This window comes from Camarhynchus parvulus, chromosome 2 (assembly GCF_901933205.1).
Source record: "Camarhynchus parvulus chromosome 2, STF_HiC, whole genome shotgun sequence".
Classification (NCBI taxonomy): domain Eukaryota; kingdom Metazoa; phylum Chordata; class Aves; order Passeriformes; family Thraupidae; genus Camarhynchus; species Camarhynchus parvulus.
The window spans coordinates 98608128-98630335 of record NC_044572.1 but is presented as its reverse complement, the minus strand read 5'-3'; the positions used below and the strand labels follow the sequence as shown (position 1 = coordinate 98630335).

At 43.2% G+C, this 22208-nt stretch overlaps 1 protein-coding gene across 7 annotated transcripts in view; it reads left to right on the top strand.

The window, feature by feature from the left end:
* LDLRAD4 (low density lipoprotein receptor class A domain containing 4) overlaps positions 1–9588 on the top strand; it is a 273802-nt gene extending 264214 nt beyond the window's left edge. For 5 of the 7 annotated variants that reach the window (XM_030967030.1, XM_030967023.1, XM_030967039.1 and 2 more), the window contains 2 exons: positions 7299–7352; positions 8919–9588. In XM_030967030.1, the coding sequence (XP_030822890.1) occupies positions 7299–7352; positions 8919–9461 (597 nt within the window). In that variant the 3' untranslated portion in view covers positions 9462–9588. The remainder of the gene's footprint in view (positions 1–7298; positions 7353–8918) is intronic. The other 2 variants (XM_030967049.1, XM_030967064.1) reach the window with 1 other exon arrangement.
* Positions 9589–22208: the final 12620 nt, after the last annotated feature.

Sequence of the window (22208 nt, the reverse complement as noted above, 5' to 3'; positions counted from 1 at the left end):
TTTTGTTACCTTCAGTTTCCTTTTTCTTTAAGCGTGTCCTATTTCTAGGTAATCTTGTCTTCCACCAGCTGAGTCGTGGCTGAACTGCACAGGTTTCTGGGCTCGTAAAGACCAACTATTGAACAAGTGATCTCTCTTATTCTGGTTCTTCTACAGAGTGTAATAGGAGTGATCAGCTAAATTACCTGCTGCCTTTATTGGCAGCCTCACACCTGTAAAACTCATGGATTAGGCACCAGAAGTAATGAAATGAAAGCTATTAGTGGATTTCTTTATCTGGTTGAACTTCTTCATGGTTATACAAAAAAAAAAAAACAAACAACCAAAAACACCCCTGCTCCCCCCCCCCAAAAAAAACAACAACAAAAAAAACCACAAACACCACCAAAACAGAAACCACCTTGAAAAAACACCCTCAAATAAAAAAAAATTAAAAGAGGATGATAATGAGAATTTCAACTTCCAGGCCAAGTCAGAAATTAGAATTTTAACAAGATGAAATCACTGCAAACACAAGTGTGAACATTTGAAGTAATGTTTGAAGGGCAGAAAAAGGACCAATCATAGGAAAAAAAGGCTGCTCTTTGGCAAGTGTACGTGAAATGTTGTTGTTACATGCCTGTTCTGTAAATACAGTTTTCTGTTCATATTTGTCTTTTTTCTTTATTTTTTTTCTTTCCTCTGGAGTATCATCTTCCAGTCTTTTCCCCTGGTCTTTGGTATTTTATTACCTTGGTTATTGGGCCAAGGCCTTAAGCAGATCACAGCCAAGGGCAGGACAAATGCTGAGTGCTCAGGAGCAGTGGGTACTTCTGCTGCAGTGCTGAGGATGCTGCCTGCCCTCTCCTAGTGAGGCCATTAAGCTGTTTTTACATTAACAGAAATAAGAGTTTTGGGGTCCTAATTGTGAGAGGTGGAAAGATGCTGAACAGTAACCGTGCTGGCATGAGCAGTAGCCTGGAGTGAGCCTGCAAGGTGCTGAACAGTGTCTGTTCCACAGTGGATAAAATATTGAACATTTCCTGCTGCTGGCTTATCCATCAGCAGTGTTGGGCTTCACAGCTGGGAGCAAGCCAAGGGTTGCAGAGCACCTGAGAGGGATACAAAAGCCATGGGGTGTGGAGTACACCAGGAGCTTGCCCAGGGGCTGCTTCACTTTGAAACAGCAGAACCTCTGGTGTGGGAACAGCTGATGCTCCTGGCAGTGCTGGGGGATTTTGGGGCAGAGCCACGTGGCAGCCCTGGTAGGGCACATGTGTGCATAGGGTGTGTGTGTGTGTGTGTGTGATACCCCAGGGGAGATCTGTGTTGCTGCAGCATTGCTGGCTGTGCCTTTGTTGACCTGGTATTGGGAGGGCACTTGTGCTGGTTGCCAAAAGTGTCCTGCTGGAATGTAGGTAGCTGCAGCTGAGCTGCTGCTGTGGCACTCTGCTGTTTGCTGGGACAAAACAAATATAAATCTTGCTTCCCAATGATTAACTCTTAATGTCATCACCAGTGATTTCCACAGGGACATTGAGGGGAAAGAGATTAACTGACTTACAGAGAGGTACTTAATGAGCTTCTGACATTCCTAATTTCATTCCTTTTCCCTATCCTGGTGTCTTTGCATTGTCCTCTTTTATAAAGTAGATGTTGAATGAGTGCTGAACACTTGTACTGCCCCAGGCCTACTCCTGGCAGCAAATCCCTGCATCTATCACACAGGATGCTCACCCTGACCAGCCCCTGCCTCCCAGCACTGAGGGCAGCATTGCATTGCTGCTCAGGCTGCTCAGCTTGCATTAAACCTGCATTGGGAATGCCAGTCTTGGATGCTGAGCTCCAGGAGCACAGCTGTAAAAAACACTCCCCTCTGCCCTGTACCAGCTATTTCAGAATAAAAGGAGAACGTCAGGAGGGTGTCAGAAAATACTCAATAATATTGACAACTCAGGGATTTGTCATCATTTCAAATGTTAGTCTTTCCTGCTGGTCTTTTAAATTATTTCCTACTGGCATTGGCATTATTCTGTCTGTTTCCTGCTGGTGTCCCTAGGCCACTCATTCTCATTTTCTTACTGACATGTGCAAAGGAAAGAAAATCCCACTGGGAACAAAAACCCAGTCCACAGCCAGGAGGGAGTGTGAGTGCTGTAGATCACTCTGCTTTGCCAAATCTTTTTGTTTGTCCCAGTCATCATTTGGCAAGGGCTGGATGTGCACTGTATTCTCCTGCTGTCTTCTTGAGGGACATGGGCTTGCCTCTCCTCAGGGAGTGCTGCCAAGAGGGACAGCGAGCTTGGCTGCTGCCCTTTGAAGTCTCCCACAGTAAAGTCATTATATGTTTAATAAGGGCAGGATTGTCCAGGAAATCTGCAGGTAGGACTAGAAGCAAGGAGCACTGGCTTTGGGTGGCACCTGACTCAGTGTGTCACCTTGGGCAACTTGCTTCATCTCCAAACAAAGGAGGAAGGATAATAGTACTTACTCCCTTCAGTTGAGTGAAATGAAGATTACTTAAAGTGATGAAAGTGCTGTGAAGTTGGGGAAATAAAAGTTTTAAAGCATTAAGTAACAGGAATAATTGCAGTAAGTGTAGGTAGGCAGATTATGTGTGAGAGATTTGGCACTCTCTGTAATTCTCTGATGCTTCTGCTTGGTACCCTGCGCTGCTCTGTTAGACAGCGTCACCTCTCCTGCCCTTGAGAAATTGCTTTTAAAGGAACAAATGTCCTGCTGGAATACTCACATTCTGTTGGGGACAGCACAATAGTTTGTTTTGCTTGTGTTTGTTTCTATCTTCAAAGCAGTGGTGGTCTGTATGACCCAGGAAGATATGAGGAGGAATGAGCCCCTGTGGCTTCCTGGAGTGTTTTCAGCAAGCCATTGCTTTAATGTGGTGTAATGTACCACCTAGGGCCAAAATCAGAAACTACACTGCTATCTGGAACATTTCACTTGCAAAAGAAATGTGTGTATTTGTGTGTGTGCGGACGTTTTTGTATAAAAACAAAATAAAAATCTGTGTTAAGGGGAAAAGAGGGACCTTCTTAATAATTGTAATGCATTTTAGAAAGTGAAAAACTGACTTTTGTTTCTCAGAAAGCATCATTTCAGGCAAAGTTCTCTTTTGCAGAAACTTAATAGTGGAGAAAGCCTGTAAATCTCCTTAACAGTCAGCAAAAAAAGAAAAGTCTGGATTATATGGGATTGTCTCGGTTTAACCCCAGCTGGCAACTAAGCACCGCACAGCCACTTGCTCCCAGCAGGCTGGGGTAGAGAACTAGGAGAGTAAAAGTGAGAACTCATGGGCTGAGATAGGACAGTTTCATAGGGAGAGCGAAACAAGGAGCTCACTCACCACTGCCCAGGGACAGGCACGTGTCCATCCATTTCCAGGGCACTGGTGCTCCGTGCTGTGTAACAGTGACTTGCAAAGACAAGTGCTCTTGCTCCCAAAGTCCCCCTTTCCTTCTTCCCTGGGCTCTGCGTACTGATCATGATGCCGTATGGTCTGGAGTGTCCCTTTGCTCAGTGGGGTCAGCTGTCTGGGCTGTGTCCCCTCCCAGCTCCTTGTGCACCTCCAGGCTCCTTCCTGGTGAGGTGAGGTGAGGAGCAGAAAAGGCCCTGACTCTGTGTAAAGACAATTCAGCAATAATGAAAATATCCCTGGGTTATCAATACTGTTTTGCTCACAAATCCAAGGCATGGCCCCATACTTGTTACTGTGAAAGAAATTAACTCTATCCCAGCTTTAACAAGCACAGGGATCTTTTTGCTTTATTACAGCTTGAGGAAAACTTTTTGCTGAGTGAAATTTTTACCTATAATTTCTCCGGAGTTAAGAATCATTCTTCCGGTAAATGTCTTTCCTGCTGGCTGTCAATGGGCTGATGCTCAGCTGTGGCAGCTGGATGTGTGTGCTCCACTGTTTAAAAATGTCCTCAAAAAGTCATCTTCTTACACTGTTTAATTCTGGAGGCTCTAAAGCTTTATAAAATATTAAATAGCAAATTATCCTAGGCTTATGGAGTCGCCTAAGCTCTAAATATTGAGTTAAATAATCATCACCATGAGATAATTAAGTAATCACTCAACTGGATTTATTAAATGATGCTGCTATTTCAAAACCTAATCACAAAGTTAATTTCTGTAAATTATGGTGAGACCCAAAAATGGCAATGGTCAGCAAAAGGCATAGGTGGATCCTTAAGATTTTTCTTGCTGGGTGTTATTGGTAGGTGCTAGGATTTTCATTCCAAAGCCCAACGGTGTTAAAAATGAATACGCTGTAGGGAACAAATGCATAAACTTTCTCTCCTTGTTGCTTTTAAGCATTGAAGCTCATGCCTGAAGTCTCTTGAACAAGGAGCACATTGAGGTGGCTCAGCTATTGACAGTCTGTAAGAAGCAGGTAAATGAGGTACTGCCCTCATCAAAATATGGGTAAATTGCATTTGCTCAGGTTTAGCCTTGTTTGCACACACCTGATAACTACTTGTACTAATCCCTAATATAAATACGAATGCTGTCAGTTCTCATCTGATTTTCACTGATGTGAGCACAGGGGAAGCATTTTAGCTTTCAAAAGAAGGTCTGTAAGCACAGGGACAAGCAGAGAGCAAGAACTAACACTTTCCTTCAGTGTAAGTCACCCCAGATTGGTCAGGGTGATCTCAGCACATTATTTCCTAAATCTGTGTCTCGGGGTGTAGGGGTGTAGTCATGGGGATATTTTTCTTCTGCAGCACTTTGTTCTCATCTCCACCTCTTCACATCACCCCAAGATGGGCACCAAGCCTAGGGTTAAGTGATATCTACCCAGTGCAGGGAAAGGGGAGTTTCCTTTAAATAGAGACACAGAAGGGTAGGTAGTAAGTCTCCTGTGGTAGATGCAGTGATTTCAGGAGGGCAGAAATTTTCTGTTGGATCAGTTAGTCTGGCCTTGGTGAGGAGAGTGTTCTGTGCTGTGTCATTGGACCAACCATGAGCCTGGTATTTTCCACGTGTGGGCATGCTGAGCACATGTTACCCAGCCATCTGCTTGGGGAGTTCTTCTGGCTCCTGGGATAGAGATCTTGCTGGGGGTTGGCTGCTGCCAATCGGTTATTCAGTCTGCTGCTCTCTCCAGGGGAAACCTTAGGGAAGGGAGGAGCGAGCTGCAGGTGAAGTGTAGGACATAGTGTCGCAGGAACAACGTTGTTACATATCCTTGCATCCTAAGGATCTCACAGCCTCAGAGTTCAACTGCATCCCAAGCTGTTTACCTTCTCAAGTAGTTATCCCAGAGTGGGGAGAGCTTTGGGCTCCTTTGGTCTCATCTTGGTGTGACTATCCCAGTGCCCTGGTTACACTCAGTGGGATCCCTGTAGCAGCTGCAGTGCTCCAGGCAGGGCCTTTGACTGTTCTAGGATTCAGGCATCAGTGGTAAAAGTAACAGGCAACTCCTCTCTTCTAAAAAGTTATTTCTGTTAGGCATGGCTGGTAGCAGATCTGGGAGACTTGGCTCAGTGAGCACGTCCTGTTCCATCTCCGTGCAAGGATTTTTTCTCCATATGCTGCACCATCCCTCTCAGCTCATCTTACCCTTTTGCCTTTGGGGAGATGGGCCCTAGAATGGAAGTCGTTTCCACATCCTCATCAGCAGCTCCTTTTCATAAGGGAGTTTAAGTAATATGAGTAGTGGAGGTAGATATTATTTCTTTCTGGGTTGGCTTGTTGGTTTTGCCTTTTTTCCCTCTCTTCTGGGCCTGTAACTCAGGAGCAGTTAATTGAGAACTTTAGCTTTGACTAATACGTTTTACAAACAGTTGCAACGGATTTGGAGCCTGTTGGGTCAACTGCTGATAACCTGATTGCCTTAATTGTGCAAACATACCCTCAGATATTTCAAAATGAGGGTGCCTGGGTGCTGAAGGAATGGAAAGAAATGTGTGCACAAGTATGTGTATAGTTCCACAGTTACAATTTCTTCAACTGACAGAAGCACATCTAGGCACTGAAATAAGTGATTCTGCATAAGATTTGTCTTTCATGTCTTTGCAAAGGGGAATACTTGGGGAAGTTGTAAATAATTGCAATTGTCAGCCTCTCTATCTTTGCTCTGTAAAGCTAGAAGAGAAGTGAACCAGCTTTGCTATTCAGAGCATTTCCCTTAGCAGCTGAATCCTGTGGGAGAGTCCTCTCAGAGCAGCTTTTCTCTGCAGTGGACTCTCCTGACAGGATCACAGACGGCATTTGGTCTCTGAGTGTCATGATGAACATCTAGTTGGGTCTATTTTTACTTCTGAAATATGTTGAAAGATGCTATGGTGAGAAGAAGCAGTACAGTAAGATTTGGAAGCAGTCTATACATGGTAATGCTTTTGGGGACAGTATGCGTTTTCCTTCCAGTTCCTGAAAATTCTTATGTATGTAAAACTTGAATTAACATCAAGAAAATAGTCATGACTATCAATATTTTGATTTTCTCTTTGCGCACCAAAATTGAAGTTCTGAGCTTTATAGCTGCTCTCATATGTCCTTTTCAGCTTCAAAATTTTCCAAGAAAATAAATTCACTGCGGGAGTTACTGCTACTCCAAACAATTAATTGAGAAGAAAAATAATGATGCACCTTAAGCTATTTTCCCTTATTGACATACTGTTCTTCACCCCTTTATTCTGCCCTGAGTGCTGGTACGATGTCAGAACAGCATTTCAAGGCATGAGAGAGAAAATATTTTGACCTGAGAAGGTGGTTGGAGTAGTGGTTGAAAAAGTGGCCGAAACCTCAGCTACTTTAACTACTGTTTGTGGTGGGAATTGGGCAACTGGCAGTTTTGACCAGATTATCCCTGGGTTTAGTGTGTCTGTCACTTCACTGAGATTACAGACGCCAGGTTTTGTTGTGAACTGTTGTGCCTGTGCTGTGTAATTGGGATCCTGGCTGGCAGACCTTTGTCAGACCTGCCACCCTTGCTGGTTTGGGAGGTGACAGGTACCTGCTCAGCATACAGGTGCTGAGGTGTCTCCTGTCATCTCCGTGCATTGCCACACTCTCTCAGACACCACCAGCTTGCTTTTCCTTATGGCCTCTTGGCCTGGGTGCAGTGGATGACATCTTGGCACTTGCAAAATGGACCAAGCTTGACTTGCCTGGGAGCAGAGCTGCTCTTTGCTCATGTTTTGGGAAGAAAGGGGTGGAATGTTGCTTATTTAGCTCCTGGAGACACCCCTCCTTAGAAGATGACTGCTGGTAAGAGCCGTGATAATGAGGCAGAATGGTGACGTGATCTATTAATTTTTCTTTTTTTGTTGTTTTCTTCCACATTTCAGGAGGGGTGCTTGTGGCCTTCAGAAAGCTCAGTTTCACGCCAGGGTGCTTCAGAGGTACTGACAGATTTCTGACTATCTTCACCAAGTGCTTTCTTTTTTGTTTCTGTAATGTGTATTTGGTTCCTTTCAAAAACATGCATCTATTTTTTGTAAAGGAAGCTCTTTCAGTGTAGTTCACACCGTCATCTAAGCCCACCTTAACACGCATTTCATAAATTCCTGAGACCTTTTCATAAAAGAATGAAATTCTGCCTACCTGACACCTCATCTCCATCAGCAATCCCCTGTGTCATAGTAGGCATTCACAAGTAAGGGATGGAGGTGTGTCTCTTTCCCACAGTGGCTCAGTAATTTGAGTATTCATTGGAAGCTGGGAGACCAGTTCCTCTTGTCTCTGAACTTTTCTTGGATTTACAGCACATATCCTATCACCAGTGTCTCCCTTCTTCCAGCTAGCGCAGATTCCTTGTCTATGTAATAATTTGTGGGTATATTGCTCTGAGTGGTCCAGCTGTCCTGTGACAAGCAGCAAAACTTCCTGCTGGTTGGCCCTGCATCTGTGAAGGTCAGGGGTTGAAGACCCTGCAGGGATCCAAAAAAGAGAAGAGCAGTTTGATAGCTCTAGATCTGAGAAGCTGCTGTGTCTCTCCAGGTCTGGAATAGACCAAGTGAGGAGCAACTGTCACTATTGGACACGAAAGAACGCAAGCACACTACAGTTCTCAAGGTGAAGGAAGAAAGAGGAAGTTTATTTTCTGACTCTAATTAGTTTTCTAGAAGTGACAGTGGATTGGAGGGTGACAGTGACACCTCTCCAATGGCACTGGTCGAACTAACAGTTTATCAACTTTCTCTTCTTCTGAAACAAAGACAAAACAATCAGTTATTTATAGAAAGTGTCTGAGAAAGTTCACTACAAGAATGTCAACATCAGAAGGCTTAGAAAATCTTAAAAAACTAGGGTGACAGAGCAACAGCACTTACAGAGTATCTTGAACACTTTCTTTTATGAAGCCTGCCCTTCTCCAGGATTTTAATATATCAGGGACATACTTTCCATCACAATGCAGAAGCTTTGTAGGTTCTCCTCAGAGACTGAGTTCTGGCTGAGAACTGAGGGGGAGGAAGACACCTGATACACTCTGGTGAAGGCGTGAGATATGCTGAACCTTTACAAATTGTACTGAAATGACCATCTGAATTCTTTGGGGATGCATTAACTTTGAGTAGGAGGGGGAAGCTCAGACTGCAGCTGAAATTCAGTACTGGGACATTGTTGTAGAGCTAGTCAATTACCCAGACTAGAGAGAATTAATTTCCTGGTTTAAGAAACAGAATAATTTGTTTTTGTTTGGAATGTTTTAGTGTCAGAAGGAGCTGTGTGGGGTCTTGGGCTTCCTTCGTGCAGCTGTTCTCGAGTGTGCTGGATCCTTCCTGCACCTCCTGCCTCTTCACCTGCAGGCATGTGGCTGCATGCGTGCACAGTATCTGCTGGGTTTAACCTCTAAGACAGGTGGCAGAGAGAAGCATTCTGTGTTTAATCAGTTCGCGGTGAGGACTGGAGCAGCCGCGGCGCTTGGCACAGAGGTGGAGTCACGTGTGTCTCTCTTCCCGTTTCAGATCATGTACGCCCCGAGGTCCAGGGACAGGTTTACCACCCCATCCTTTATGCAGCGGGACCGTTTCAGTCGCTTCCAGCCCACCTACCCATACATGCAGCATGAGATCGACCTGCCTCCCACCATCTCACTCTCTGACGGCGAAGAGCCACCGCCGTACCAGGGCCCGTGCACGCTGCAGCTCCGGGACCCCGAGCAGCAGATGGAGCTCAACCGGGAATCCGTCAGGGCGCCGCCCAACCGAACCATTTTTGATAGCGACTTGATAGACATCTCCATGTACAATGGGGGTCCCTGCCCACCCAGCAGCAACTCGGGCATAAGTGCAACCAACTATAGCAGTAATGGAAGGATGGAAGGACCGCCCCCGACATACAGCGAGGTCATGGGCCATTACCCAGGCTCCTCTTTTTTCCATCACCAGCACAGCAACATGCCTCCTTCCTCGCAGAGGGGGAGCAGACTTCAGTTTCAGCAGAACAATTCAGAGAGCACAATAGTCCCCAGCAAAGGCCAGGACCGGAAGCCAGGAAACCTGGTCTAGGTTACCTGCCCAGGTGCGTTTGGACTGAAGATGGGAGAGCCAAGCAGGGCGGTGGAGGAAGAGCCCCGTGCTCCAGTGCACAGTGTTGTTACGTGGTACAACTGAGTAAAACCAAACGTGCAAACCAGTTCTTTGTTTCTGATTCCTTTCAGGGGAATTGCATGCAAAGCAGATTGAAAGAAATACAAACTTCCATTCGGTTTGTCTACGAGCAGTGTTTCAGGGGAAAGGGGGGGATATATTATTTTTTTTTAATAAACTATTTCAATTATTTAATTCTAAAAGTTAACTTAGCACAGAAATGAGGCTTGTACAGCCTGTTTTATACTCACTGAATGGCAGAAGGAAGAAAGTGGTTTTGCTAGCTAAATGGGGGAAGAATTGGCCAGTTTGCTTTTTTTTTTCTCCCAGGATGTGAATTTTTTTTTAATATGAAACAAAATTCCTGTTCTGTGTGCCAAGGTATAAAGTTGAGAACTTAGATGAATGCAAGGAATTAATTTGTGTTGTGATAAATGTGTTTTAAAAAGTTGCACTATCTTACTGTTTTAAAAAAATATATATGAGGGAACTGTTTTATGTGAAGTTCTTCTATATGTTGTCGTTTCACCTGTGGAATAATGATAGAGCCCTAGAAGTAATCTGGAGGAGTTTGCCCCCTCCCCCTGGGTTTGCTGAAAGATGGGGACAGGACTTAGGCTAACATCTCTTGACTTTTACAATTCAAAAAATACAGGGACACTTGTCTTTGCAATAATTTGCATTCAAATAACAGTGTATCAGTGAAGTGTCTTGGAGACTTTTGGATGGAAGAAGGCAAATATGAAATCCCAGCATTTTCCATCACTTAAGGTTTAGCTATTTTGCAGTGTAGATGTTTTCTTTCATAAATGGCAAAACTACAATTCCCAGATGCGTTGATTTGTATTGATTCTAAGTGCTGCCATTCTTTTCTTTGTCATAATGCAGTATCACTAGTACTTACCGTGCTAGAGATTTCTGTCCTCACTGTAGCCTGAAATGTATTTAGTCACATATCATGACATTATGCAATAAATGGTTTGAAAATGCAGGGTGGGATTTTTTTCCCCTGCTCCGCTGTTCAAGTACGTGAGGCTGTCGTGGTTTTCGCTCTCCATTTCATCCTTTCAGATGCTGAAGTTCAGTCCTGGAGGTCTGTCCTGTTGAAGTGAAGGGAGCCCTTGTGGCTAAACCCGCCCTGTGGTGTTTTTGCAGCAGTACCAAGAGCGCTCATGGCAGTGGTGCCGCTCCTGCAGCATCCCTGGCAGGGTCGTGGGAGCACCAGGAATTCTCCCTGCAAACCATTTTGCTCTGGGCCCTGCTGCAGAAACCCTTCTGGGTGCATGATGTCTCCGTGACGCCAGCAGGACTGTGCTCGTGGCTAAAGGTGACTCGTGTGTTCACCAAGTGTCTGTAAGCCCTGATTTTTCTATACTGGCCTGGAGAGTAGTTGGGAAGTGTTCCCTGCCTGAGTCGTGGCATCTCGGGTGTTTCTCCACTGGCTGTTCCCATGTGGAAGCACGCGCGGTGCCGGAACTCAGTTGACAGAAGGTGATAGTGGCGTCACAAGCACATGAAAAAGCACAAATTGCACTTAAAATGCATTTTGGAAATGGACTTAAAAGTAAGAATCTTTAGAGTCTTAGCTTGAATAGTTTCTAATATATAGGTGTATGAGTGTGTCATAGACCTCTTCACTTTAAGATCTTTCACTTTTTTCTGTTTTCCTGAGCCTTGTGCTTGGTTGTGGGCAGCAGCTGCTGAGTGCCCCAAGGGCACCGATGCCCTGGTCCCATGGCTGGAGGCTGGATTTCTGCAGGACTTCTGTACACGAGGGACTCTGATAACTGAAGTGCATCTTTGATCTATGCAGAGTTTTAATGCCAAAACTGTGTGTGTGTGTGTCTGCGTGAGTGTTGTCTTTTGGGCCTCAGTAGATTTGTTTTCTTCCTAAGTTAATTTGATTTTGTTCTAGTTTAGAAAACATTTGTATAACTGTTAGTCTGAATACACAGCCCCATTTGTCTCTGTAATTGTTATTTTGGTCTGAGTCATGCTGGTAATGCAGAGTAAAGCTGCCTTTTATCGTATGTATTAATTGAAGGGAGAGATAGAGATTGCATGGTGGGGTTCGCTTATTTTTTTTCCTCTCAGACCCACAAGACAGGTGTTTAGAAGATGATAGTGGCTTTCAGTCAGCTGGGGCTCTCACCGCTGCTGGTTCCTGGGAATAAAAGCTGTGAAATTAGATTTTTGCAAAGAATCTACAAACATAATTCTTAGTTAAAAACAACAAACAAACAAAACCCAAGCAGGGGACAAAGCCAGCAAATGCTGGTTTTGGTCTTCAGTGACTTTTGTCACTTGAGGAGTGAGCCTTTAAGCCAGAGAATGTGTGTGGCTACACAGATACTGTGCTGTTGCCTAAGTGAGGATTGTTAGCTGAGAAGCCTTGAGGTGAGACCAGCTGGAACTCAGGTGTCAGGGCAGAGCACACCTGGACTGGGCCCTGGGCTTGGGCTGGTTGGAGACCAACTTTCCCCATGTGTGATCTCAGCAAAGTGAGCCTTGAAGTTGCCTTCAAAGTCGCCTCTTTGTCGCAGACGTCCTTTTCACTAAAATCCTTTCTTTAGGATTTTTTCCTTCTGAGAAGCTGTAGCCTCAGAAACAGATGTAAACAATAGGTTATCTGCTGCTGTGGAATGCAACAGGTCCGTCTGCATTGGCCCAGCTTGGATGTTTAGAAATAATGGCCAATCCAGAACTGAGACCTCTCTCGGACACAGTCCGAGAGAGTGGGGTTTATCATTCTTTGCTTTTCTATTCTTAGATTAGCAAGCTTCTGAAAAGCTCTCCTGCTTTTTCTTTGTAGTATAGTTATAATGTAGTATATATATATCATAAAATAATAAATCAAGTCTTCTAATAATAGAGTCAACCTTCTCAACTCTTCCTTCACCCAAGAACCCTTGTGACAACCGTCACAGCCTCTTGGGAACGTTCTTTCTTTAAAAATAGCCCTTTGCCATCTTTTACCCTCTCTGCATGCCAGTGGATTTATGCACTTCCTGTTAACATTGTCCACATTGTCCAGTATGCTGTCTCTTAATTTTTCTTGGCTGAGAAAATTTTTCTGCCTGGAAAATGTAGCCTTTCCCAGTTCTTTAGAAAATATTTGTTTAAAAATAACTTGGTATTTGCTCACCTAATAGTTGCATCTCCTCTTGCATCTTTGTCTTCTCATCCTAGAATCCTAGAATCATCCTAGAATCATAGAACAAGCTCAGTTGGAAGGGACCCATCAGGCTCATTGAACCTGGCTCCTGGCCCTGCACAGAACCATCCCCAGGAGTCACGCCATGTGCCTGAGAGCACTGTCTAAATGCTTCTTGAACTCTGTCAGGCTTGGTGCTGTGGGGGAGCCTGTTCCAGTGCCCAGCCACCCTCTGGGGGAAGAATCTTTCCCTGATACCCAACCTAAACTGCCCCTGGCACAGCTTCCAGCCATTTCCTTGGATGAACAGGAAAGGAGTGAGGAGACACAACAGGGTGAGGAGATCAGTGCCTGCTCCTCTTTTCCCCATGAGGAAGTTCTAACTGCACTGAGGTCTCCCCTCAGTCTCCTCTGGGCTGGACAAAGAAAGTAACCTTAGCCACTCCTCATATGGCTTCCCCTTGGGAGGCACCCTTCATCATCCTCATGGCCCTCCTTTGGACACTCTAATGGCTTAATGTCATGCTCTGCTTTCCCCCATGTAATGTCCTGGGAATGTAGTGACTAGTTCACCTGCTATAGATGAGCTTGTAATCTTCTGTTTTGGGGCCTCTCTTAGCAGTAAATAGGCTGTTTTCTGATGGATATTAGTGCTCTCCAATGGAAAGGCGGTCAACAGTGTAACATTGAAATGCTGTTTTTCTATTTTTTCTTCCATTGACTTGCTGGAGAATATGCTCTTGATAACAGAACAGAATGGCAAAAGAAATACCAGAATTAGACAGCACTATCCGTCTTTACAGGCTTAGAGATTGGTGAGCTCTGAAGATAAGTAATTCTATGAAGCATTTATGGAAGACCAGCTTTGAAAATATCCAGAACTGATAGACTATATCCCAGAGCCACTCAATGAAACTGTTCTCCAAACACTGTAGCATTAATTGTGTAGATTTTGCCTCCATACTGATCTTTTGATGTATATGTCTCATGCACAAAACCCACATAACGTGTGTGGTGTTCTCTATGTGATGGATCATATTTGCCTGAATTCTGGTTGCATCTTCTGACTTTGTCCAGTAACTTGTGTTCCCAAAATTCAGTGTAGTGGTGTCCCTACTTTAGAAATTTTCAGTTTAAAAGATGATTTTTTTTATTTTAAATGCACCTTTATGAAATAAAGTTTTGTGATCTCTGTCCTACTGCAAAGACTAATTTTTCCCTTACATGTCTTGGCATGGCTCTCTTCTTGATGCTGAATATGCCCCATCTTTGATGTTTTTGTATGATCTTTCAGGGCTAGAAAAGGCAGGGAGTTTAGCAAAGGAAAAAGCCTTTTTCTCTACCAGTTTACCAATGGAGCACTTGGCACTTAGCTCTAATTCTGTACCTATGTTTAGAACAATTGTGGTTGGGCTCCTCTCAGTGCTTAAAAGATGTGAGTGAGTGATAGGAAGAGGGGTACCCAGCCAACAGTGCAGTATTCAGATCCCTTTCCTGGCATGTGTGGCACATCCAGAATTCACAGGAGTTTGCATAATAGGATGTTTTCATCAGGGACGATATAATTGTGCTACTCCTGGTCTTGTCGCTGATGGACTCTGCATGTAGGCCAGTCTCGGGCTGAGGGGACTTAACTACAGCATGAATTTCCCTTGGGAGTATGAAAACTCAAGCATATGCCCCATGTACAAGTTCCTGACGGCCAGTGAGGAAGATGATTGCATTCCTGCACTCATGGAATCTGCAGGAGCCATGACTGAAGCTGTGCTTTATTTGGCCTTTTATTACTGCTTGTCCACTTCTTCCACCAGTTTGTCCCAGCTGGAAGCTGCTTCTGTTATGCCAAATCCCAGAATGTTCTTGTAGCAGGTACACTTTTTAAAAAAGTATCATTGGGAGTTCTTGGTTTTTTTCTGTGAATGAGGTGCAGGGAAGGGTAAGGAGCAGAATTGCATTGTTTATTAAGGAATGCACTTCTTTGCAATAGAGAAGAAATCCTTGTCCTGCTGAAGAGCCCCGTGCTGAGGCTGTCTGGAGCAGTGCTGTCTGAGGTGGTCGTTTCTAACCCTGCCAGGTAGTGAGATATTGGGCCTTAGAACCGACACTCTAATCTGTAAGGAATGTTTGAATGCTTTGGAGAAGATTGATTGCTGACCTTTCTCTGACTCTATCCCTGAGCGCTCACGGTAGCTAAGGTAACCTGATTTTGTAGGCGAAGAAAAACAAAATAGCAAGTTGGTAAAAAATAGATAGACGTCGATATTTTTCTTTGCCTCTTCCCCCAAGGATAAACAATAGGCTTGCTGGTGCATTGGAAAGTATTTAGGGTTATTCACAGGTTCTTTCTGGTCATTACAGTTAAGTCATGTCCATGCACATATAGACCTGCTTGCAGACTTGTCCCCTTGATTCTGTCTTTACTAGTTTCTGTTCCATGATCACCTTCCAGAAGTGCTGAATGGCTTTGTGTTGTGCTCTCAGTGACAATGGCAGGTCATTTGTCCAACAGCAGGAAGCCTGAGGAGTATTTGCTTTTCAGTCCTGTAAATGTCATGACCTATGTTTTTATCAGTAGGGGGCTTTCTTGCTGCACCAGTTCTTGCCTGTGATCTGGTGTGCTCGTGCATCTTCCATCCAACAGCTCTCTCTCCTTTTGGGTGAGGTTTGAAAAATCTTTGTGCTTTGGGATAACTCCAAAGCAGACCTCATGTATTGATGTACAGGAAGAAAGTAACACTTAGTGTACCCTAAATCTTGTAAGCATGTTTTTCAGACCTAGCTGATGGTGAGAACCAAGTGATCCTTCTGTGGAGTGGGTTCAGATGAAGTCTGGCTTTTGATTGCATCCTTGCTTTTTAGATAAAGGCTGTTGCACATAATTTAATTACACATATCTGGTCTTTCTCTGCACTGTGTTGCCTGCTTGCCAACCAGTACAATTACAACTTTTCTCCTACTTTAGCCCCAAATGTGTCAATCATTTCAGTCCCTGGAAAGAGGCAGTTTTACTGAGTTGTCTGAGGCTTTTTGGAACATGGAACAGTCCCTTGTGGGGATGTGTTGAACTTAGAGAGGTTTCCCATCCAAAAACTGGTCTGTATGTTTCATTAGGAAATTCAAGTTTAAGGTTTTGAGGGTATGCTGACTGAAAATGTTGGCAGGATTTTTTTTTTTGTAGTTAATACATAGTTTGCCAGCCTATCCTCACTAATCAGGGATGTAAATTACCTTTTGAGCCACCTCTGATTACATTTTTGGGCTGGCAAAAGCCTTCTTGGGCACACGTGCACCAGCAAAAAAAAAAAAAGAGTAGTTTTCTTGGTACAGCTCTGGGGAATAAACAGAAGCTGGACCACTAAGTTCATCGTCCAAAACCAACCAGAGACCTGCATTGCCTCTTCCCAGCAAACTGAAGTGTAGGTGTTTGGATGAAGTGCTTTGCTGCACTATTTAGTCCACACATGTGCAGTGGAGGGGCCTACTGTTGTTTTCTTGAAATTGTCATTGGCATTAAATGTATTTCAGGGATGCTAATGCTGTTTTGGTAACCACCCAGTACAATTCTGCTTTTGAAAGGGAAGATCAAGGACCATTTTTTGTCACAAACTCTCCTGGCTCTTATTTCTGCCTTGCTGGTGTCTCTTGTGTTTTTAGACTGAACACAAGCAACCTGGGTATTGCTAGTGTTGCTTTCTTGCTATAAAAGAGCTTACCTTTTTATGTTGATTAATGATAGAAAAACAAAACTGTAAGGTAGATATACTTCCCCTTCCCTCTGACAGAAGTGTGATTTACTGCCAGAGATGATGCTTTTTCTTTGCTATATTGCTGCTGCTGTTCTAAGTGGTTTGGTGTGTGAGCTTCCTGAAACAACACGGTGTGTGTAGGATCTCGTGGGTGACAAAGCTGTCTCTTTTGTTCTTCCTTTCTCTCCTTGGTTTGTGCTTGTCTGTCTGCTGTGGTAGGTTTACTAATCAATTAAATACATCCTTATTAGGTATAATTTTGAGGAGGTTTGCATGTCAGTAGTTTGTAAGCAACTAAGGTGCCTCATGTTCAGGTCTGAGCAGATAGGAATCCCCTTGCACTCAACAGGGCCTGATCCAAAACCTGCTGAAGTTGGTAGGAAGACTCTTGCCAGCTTCAGCGGGCTTTGGATCTGGCCTTACACTCCCACCTTTGTTGTGCCTCACTTAAAATGGTGCTTTTTCAGTTGTCTGTCTTTTTTTCTGGTTTGGTTTTTTTTTTTCTTTGTATGGTGCTGTGTATAACTTGAATATATTATGCACATATCCTACCCAATGGGTAGAACAAGCGAACATACGAAAACATAGATGTTGTTAATACTGTAAGATAGTGTACAGATTATACCAATTTTAACACAAAAAATGGCATAGACTTTGTGAATGCCAATCTGTCCTTGGTCCTTTTTTTGTAAGAAAGTTTGCAAACAAATGCATACAAATGACAAAAAGTCTATGTATTTTATTTTCCTATTAAATATCGATATAATATCATAAGGGAAAAAGGTTAAACAAATCCTTTTTGACAAGCCTGTGTATAGCAATTAGTCATTTGATGCATCTTTGCTGTGAAGATTTCTTCTTTTTTTTTTTTTTAATGTGTCACTTTAAAAAAAAGGAAAAAACCACAAAACAAACAAAACCTCCACAGCTTTAACCTTGCAACTAAATGCTTCTTGTATTGGTTGTTGCCTTGCTGTTGCTGAGTTGGACCAGTATTAGTTACTACTTCTCCAGCAGATACATTATTACAATCCTTGATTACCTTTTTTTTTTAACTTAGAAATGGGCTAAAACTTTTCAAACCTTTTTAATCACATCCTAGGTTTGAAATGAAGCTCAGACAAGTGGGAACTGACCCAAACCATCCCTGCAAAATCAAAACCAGGCCAATAAGAGTTCTGTGACAGCAGCCAACTCTCTGTGCCCACTGCTGGTGCACCATGCCGCCACTACAGACTGTCCCTGGGCTTGGGGTGTGGATGGACTCCCTGGTGACCTGTGCTCTTGCAGGGTGGACAAGAGTGGCCCCAGCTGATAGTGAATGCAGGGTTTGAGTGGGAGCTTTGACTTGGCAGCTCTGCTGCTGTGTTGGCTTCTGACAGCAATGGCTTACCCAGGTTCATATTTAAGGTTACAGAGAAATGCTTAGACCTGTTCAAACCCAATGGGGGAAGTGGTGTGGGAAGTAATGTTACATTTCAGCTTCCTGCCAGGCTCCCTTGGCAGTTTGGTTCTCCCCTGGCGTCTCCCCATGTTTGGCGCTCCATTCCCGTGCCCCGCACACTCTTCGGTAAAGCAAATACCTCAGGAAAACTCACCATGAAGTTCTAGTGTAGGGACTTGCAGATGCTGTACTTATTTTTCTAAACAGTTAGGTCTAACTATCCCAGGACAGTAGGTGATATAAAAGTTTATCGGTCCGAGACAGACTCGTCCTCTCACAGATGGATGCCAACTACTCTTTCATAGACACTCCTGTCTGTATGTAGCTTTTTTATACTTGCCAGGCTTTAACCACAGATGTAAGGTAGCAAGGTGTTGGGTGATGTTTGTGATGGCCTTTTGGTTCAGTTTTTCAGACGATTAGCAAAGTGCTGTGCTGAAACTCAGGGGGCCTTACCCAGGGCCAGTGAAGTCAGTGGTGGGGCTTCCTCTGGTTTGAGTGGGCTTTCGACCCGTCCGTCACGCTGGAGGATGGTGCCTTGGGGCACACTCCTTCACTGCTTCTCTGTCAACCTGAAGCATCTACACCTTTGTCTGTAAATATCTTTTTAAAAGCCCTCACAGGAGTCCTGTATCTGAATGTTGACCATGGTTGCTTTGGCTTTTTTTTTTTTGTTTTAAAGAAGTGTGTTAAGTTTCCTGTGGCCAGTTCTGCATCATCATGCCCTCATAGGTAGCTTGTATCATCACATCCTTCTCTTTGTTGAGCTGTTCTGTCAGTAAGCATGTACCTTACGTAAATGCACATATTTCTTGATTGTCACTTGTTAATTCATTTATTGTTTGTCAGGGCGTGGAGTAATTGTTTTGGAAGTGTGCCTTGCCTGGCCATCCTCACGTTTCTGTTTGCACTGCAGAACCACTTCTGTGCATGAAGGAAGAGAAGCAAACAAAAAACCCCGGGCCTTCACTAGGAAGACCGTACAGAGTAAACCTCCTGCTGAAGGAATCTAGAGTAGGATTTATCATAACAAAACATGCGTATTGAGTGGACCAAACACGAGCATGTCTTCTTTTAGAGGCACTAATTTGCTTTGAAGCTGCAGTGGAAAGAGCAGACTATCTATCTATTAAGTGTATTCACAGCTGTGTTCACGCTTTTCCATTTACCACAAAGCACAGCAGGCAGCCAAGATTTCAAAAGGACTATGAGCAGAAGTTACGAGAGCCTCAGGCATCATAGACCTGGACAGCAAAAATATTAATAATAATTTTTAAAAAATCACTTTAGTACTCTTTAACAAAGCTTTTCTACTCATAATATAAAGATTTCACAAGCGTTGATAGGGGTTTTATCTTTGTATAACTCTCAACTGCCCAATGCTGCTGTGCTCAGAGCATTTCATGATGGTATGTACATCAGTCAGGCTGTTACACTCAAAATTAACCATCAAATGCCTGTTTTTAGAGTGTTACCCTTCCTTTGTTGTTTCTTGCTAGTTAATTTACAGTGTAAAATGCTTTATTGCTGTATGGATTTTAATTTTTTTTGTATTTCCAACATTGTGGCTTTCAAGATCACATTTTCAACACATCTGTTATTTTTGTCCATTTTCTTTCAAGCTATTCTGAAATATGTACAGCACTATCAACAATATTTATTCTTTCTTTTAAAATTTATTGTTGTAAGACAAAGCTATTAAGAACAGTAAGTCTTTTTACAACTGTATTGGAATTTCTCAATAGCTGTTCATGTGATGCTATGACAAACCTGGCTTGCTTTACTTTTTATTTTTTTAAATTTTATTTTGTGTTTAACACAATTAATTTGTTGCTTATTTTCCACCGTAACTCCCAGTTATATACAGAAAAAGATTTCAACTGTTGTGTATCTGACTCTTTTAATTGAGCAAATGGTGATGTCCTAGTTTTTAGACCTAAGGTCTGTTTATTGCAATACTTTTAAAGGAAGATGTTGCTCTAAGTGCTGTTGTTAGTTTTAAATACAGATTTTATGCTTGTTCGTAATATGCTGTGGTTAAACCATGGCACAAAATTATTAAAAATTATTAAATGCATTTGTCTCCTGTTGGATTTATTTTCCCTTTGAAGTGAAAAAAACCAAAAAAGCATGGAACACTAGAGTGGCTTTGGTAAAAATAAGTACTTGTCTCTTTCCCATGCTGTGTCTGATGAGGGTTTAAGATCAGCCTTCTGACCCTCACACTCTGGTGATTAATGCTGGGACAATTCCTGCCCTGCCTCTGCCATAGGACGGGCTGGAGCAGGAGACAGCCTGTCACACACTCCTGTCACTGAACAGGAGTTCAGTCTAGGCACTTAATCTAAGCCAGTTTGTGATTTCAATTCCTTTAAGACAGCAACCCCACCTCAATCTCAATTCAAAGCCCTGCTGGTGGTGCCAGCCTCTGGCACAGCAGTGCCGACTGACCAGCGGGGAGGGAGGGATAAGCAATGCCCCCAAAGCATTGAGTTGCAAAAATTCTTTAAAAAATGAAGGTGCAAAATATGGCTTGTGGGAGGGAGATTCACAACCTGGTTTAAGAAAGCTGGGACATGCTTTGGCCAGTGCTTAAAAAAAGAGCAGTTGTGGTCAAGTAATGGGGTGAAGAGAGGGATGATGCTCTCAGTAAGAAACCAGATGAAAGGGTCCTGTGAAACATGCAAAGATTTGTCTTTGGCCATACAGATCTTTGCAAGGGAGATCAAATTATCCCTGCCTGGCACCTGCCACTTTGCCATACTAAAGCTTAACAAAACTGGGAAAGAGCAGGTAATTTCTGTTCATTCTGTGTATAAAGTGATGCTTTATTTAGCATGATTATTAATAACATCGTTTTCTTGGTTTATATTTTATACCTGTGCTTGCCAGGTGTCTGTATTGCTATGATGTGTTGCTGAGTCTGATACTTCCAACCTGGGGCTTTCTTGCAGGTCTTTTCCAGGAAGAGGTCTGCTGTGGGAGCCATGGTCCATCCCACTTCAGACAGCCTGCTGTGGAGCTGCCTTTACATTCCACTCAGAGAGGAACCAGGGGGTTCCCCTTGCTGCTGTTCTTTTCAAATGTCTTAGTTCTTTAAATGTTACAGTACTTATTTTTGGGTCAAAAGTAATAATATTTTTTTCCTATAACCGCTCTGAGTTTGCTCTCCTCCATCTACAGCATTTTAATTCTTCTTTAGTATTTAGAAAAGTGCTAGTTCCTTAGTCCTTAGAAGTATTCTAAATCTCCAAGCGTCTGCTCCTCCTCTGCTGTCTGAACCCTGAACTCCCTGGAAACTGCATTTTTTGAGCCTGCTTTGATCTTTTACTTAATCTGGTTTTAATTGTATTTATATTTAGTTTATAATATGCCATTCTGTTTGATTGTGTTTTAATATCACTGCCAATGGTTGCAACTCAGCTGTAAATGGGATGTCTCATCTCAGTAGGGTTACTTTTTTTCTGCTGAAAGATTAATATAGTGGCTGCTGCAGTCCTGTGAAACCTCTAGGTCTGGCTTCCAGGCTCCCAGCAGTATTGTGTCTCATTACAAACACCCTGGTTTTAACATCCCAAACCCTTTTCTTCCAAAGACCCCTCTGTAATGAGGCTTCGTTACTTAGACAAAAATTAATTAGGCTTCTCTCATTATCACTGTTTTGATCGGTTGTGCTTTAAGTGAGTTCTAATTAAAATGCACATTTTAAAACCCTTACTGCTGAATCCTCTTCTAATAACTTGCTTCTACTGTGGCGATGCCCTGCTTTTTGTGCAGTTTGCATTGTGCTGCTTTTGCAGAACTCTAGCATTGATTAAGAAAACTAAAAACTTGCATGATTTTTTTTTTGCTTGTTTTCTACTTTTTTTTCCAGACTGGCTGCCAAATGATTCCTCCTGAGAGCCTGAGAATGGGGATTAGAGCTGAAACACCAAATTCTTTACATGTGGTGAAATTGATGAACTGAGTTTCTCAGTGTCCTGTATAGTCAGTAACCCTACTTGTTCCCAGAATGTTCCAAAACATAAGGGGGAAGCTGTATGCTGCAGCTTTTACTATTTAACTGCAAATTTCTGCTTGCCTTAGGTGTTCCAAGTTGCCTTAAATACATTATTTATTTTGGCAGGACTGCATGATCCATCCCAGGGATACCTGCCACATGCTAAGCCTGTGGATGCTCTGCTATTGCCAGAGGGGGACATTTGAAGGCTGGCTCTCCTTAATAAAGGGGCTAATCTGTAAATCAGACAAATTATTTTGTATCCTTTAATGGTTTCCACTCTGAAGTGTGTTGCAGAACAGCAGCAGAGAGGTGCCAAAAG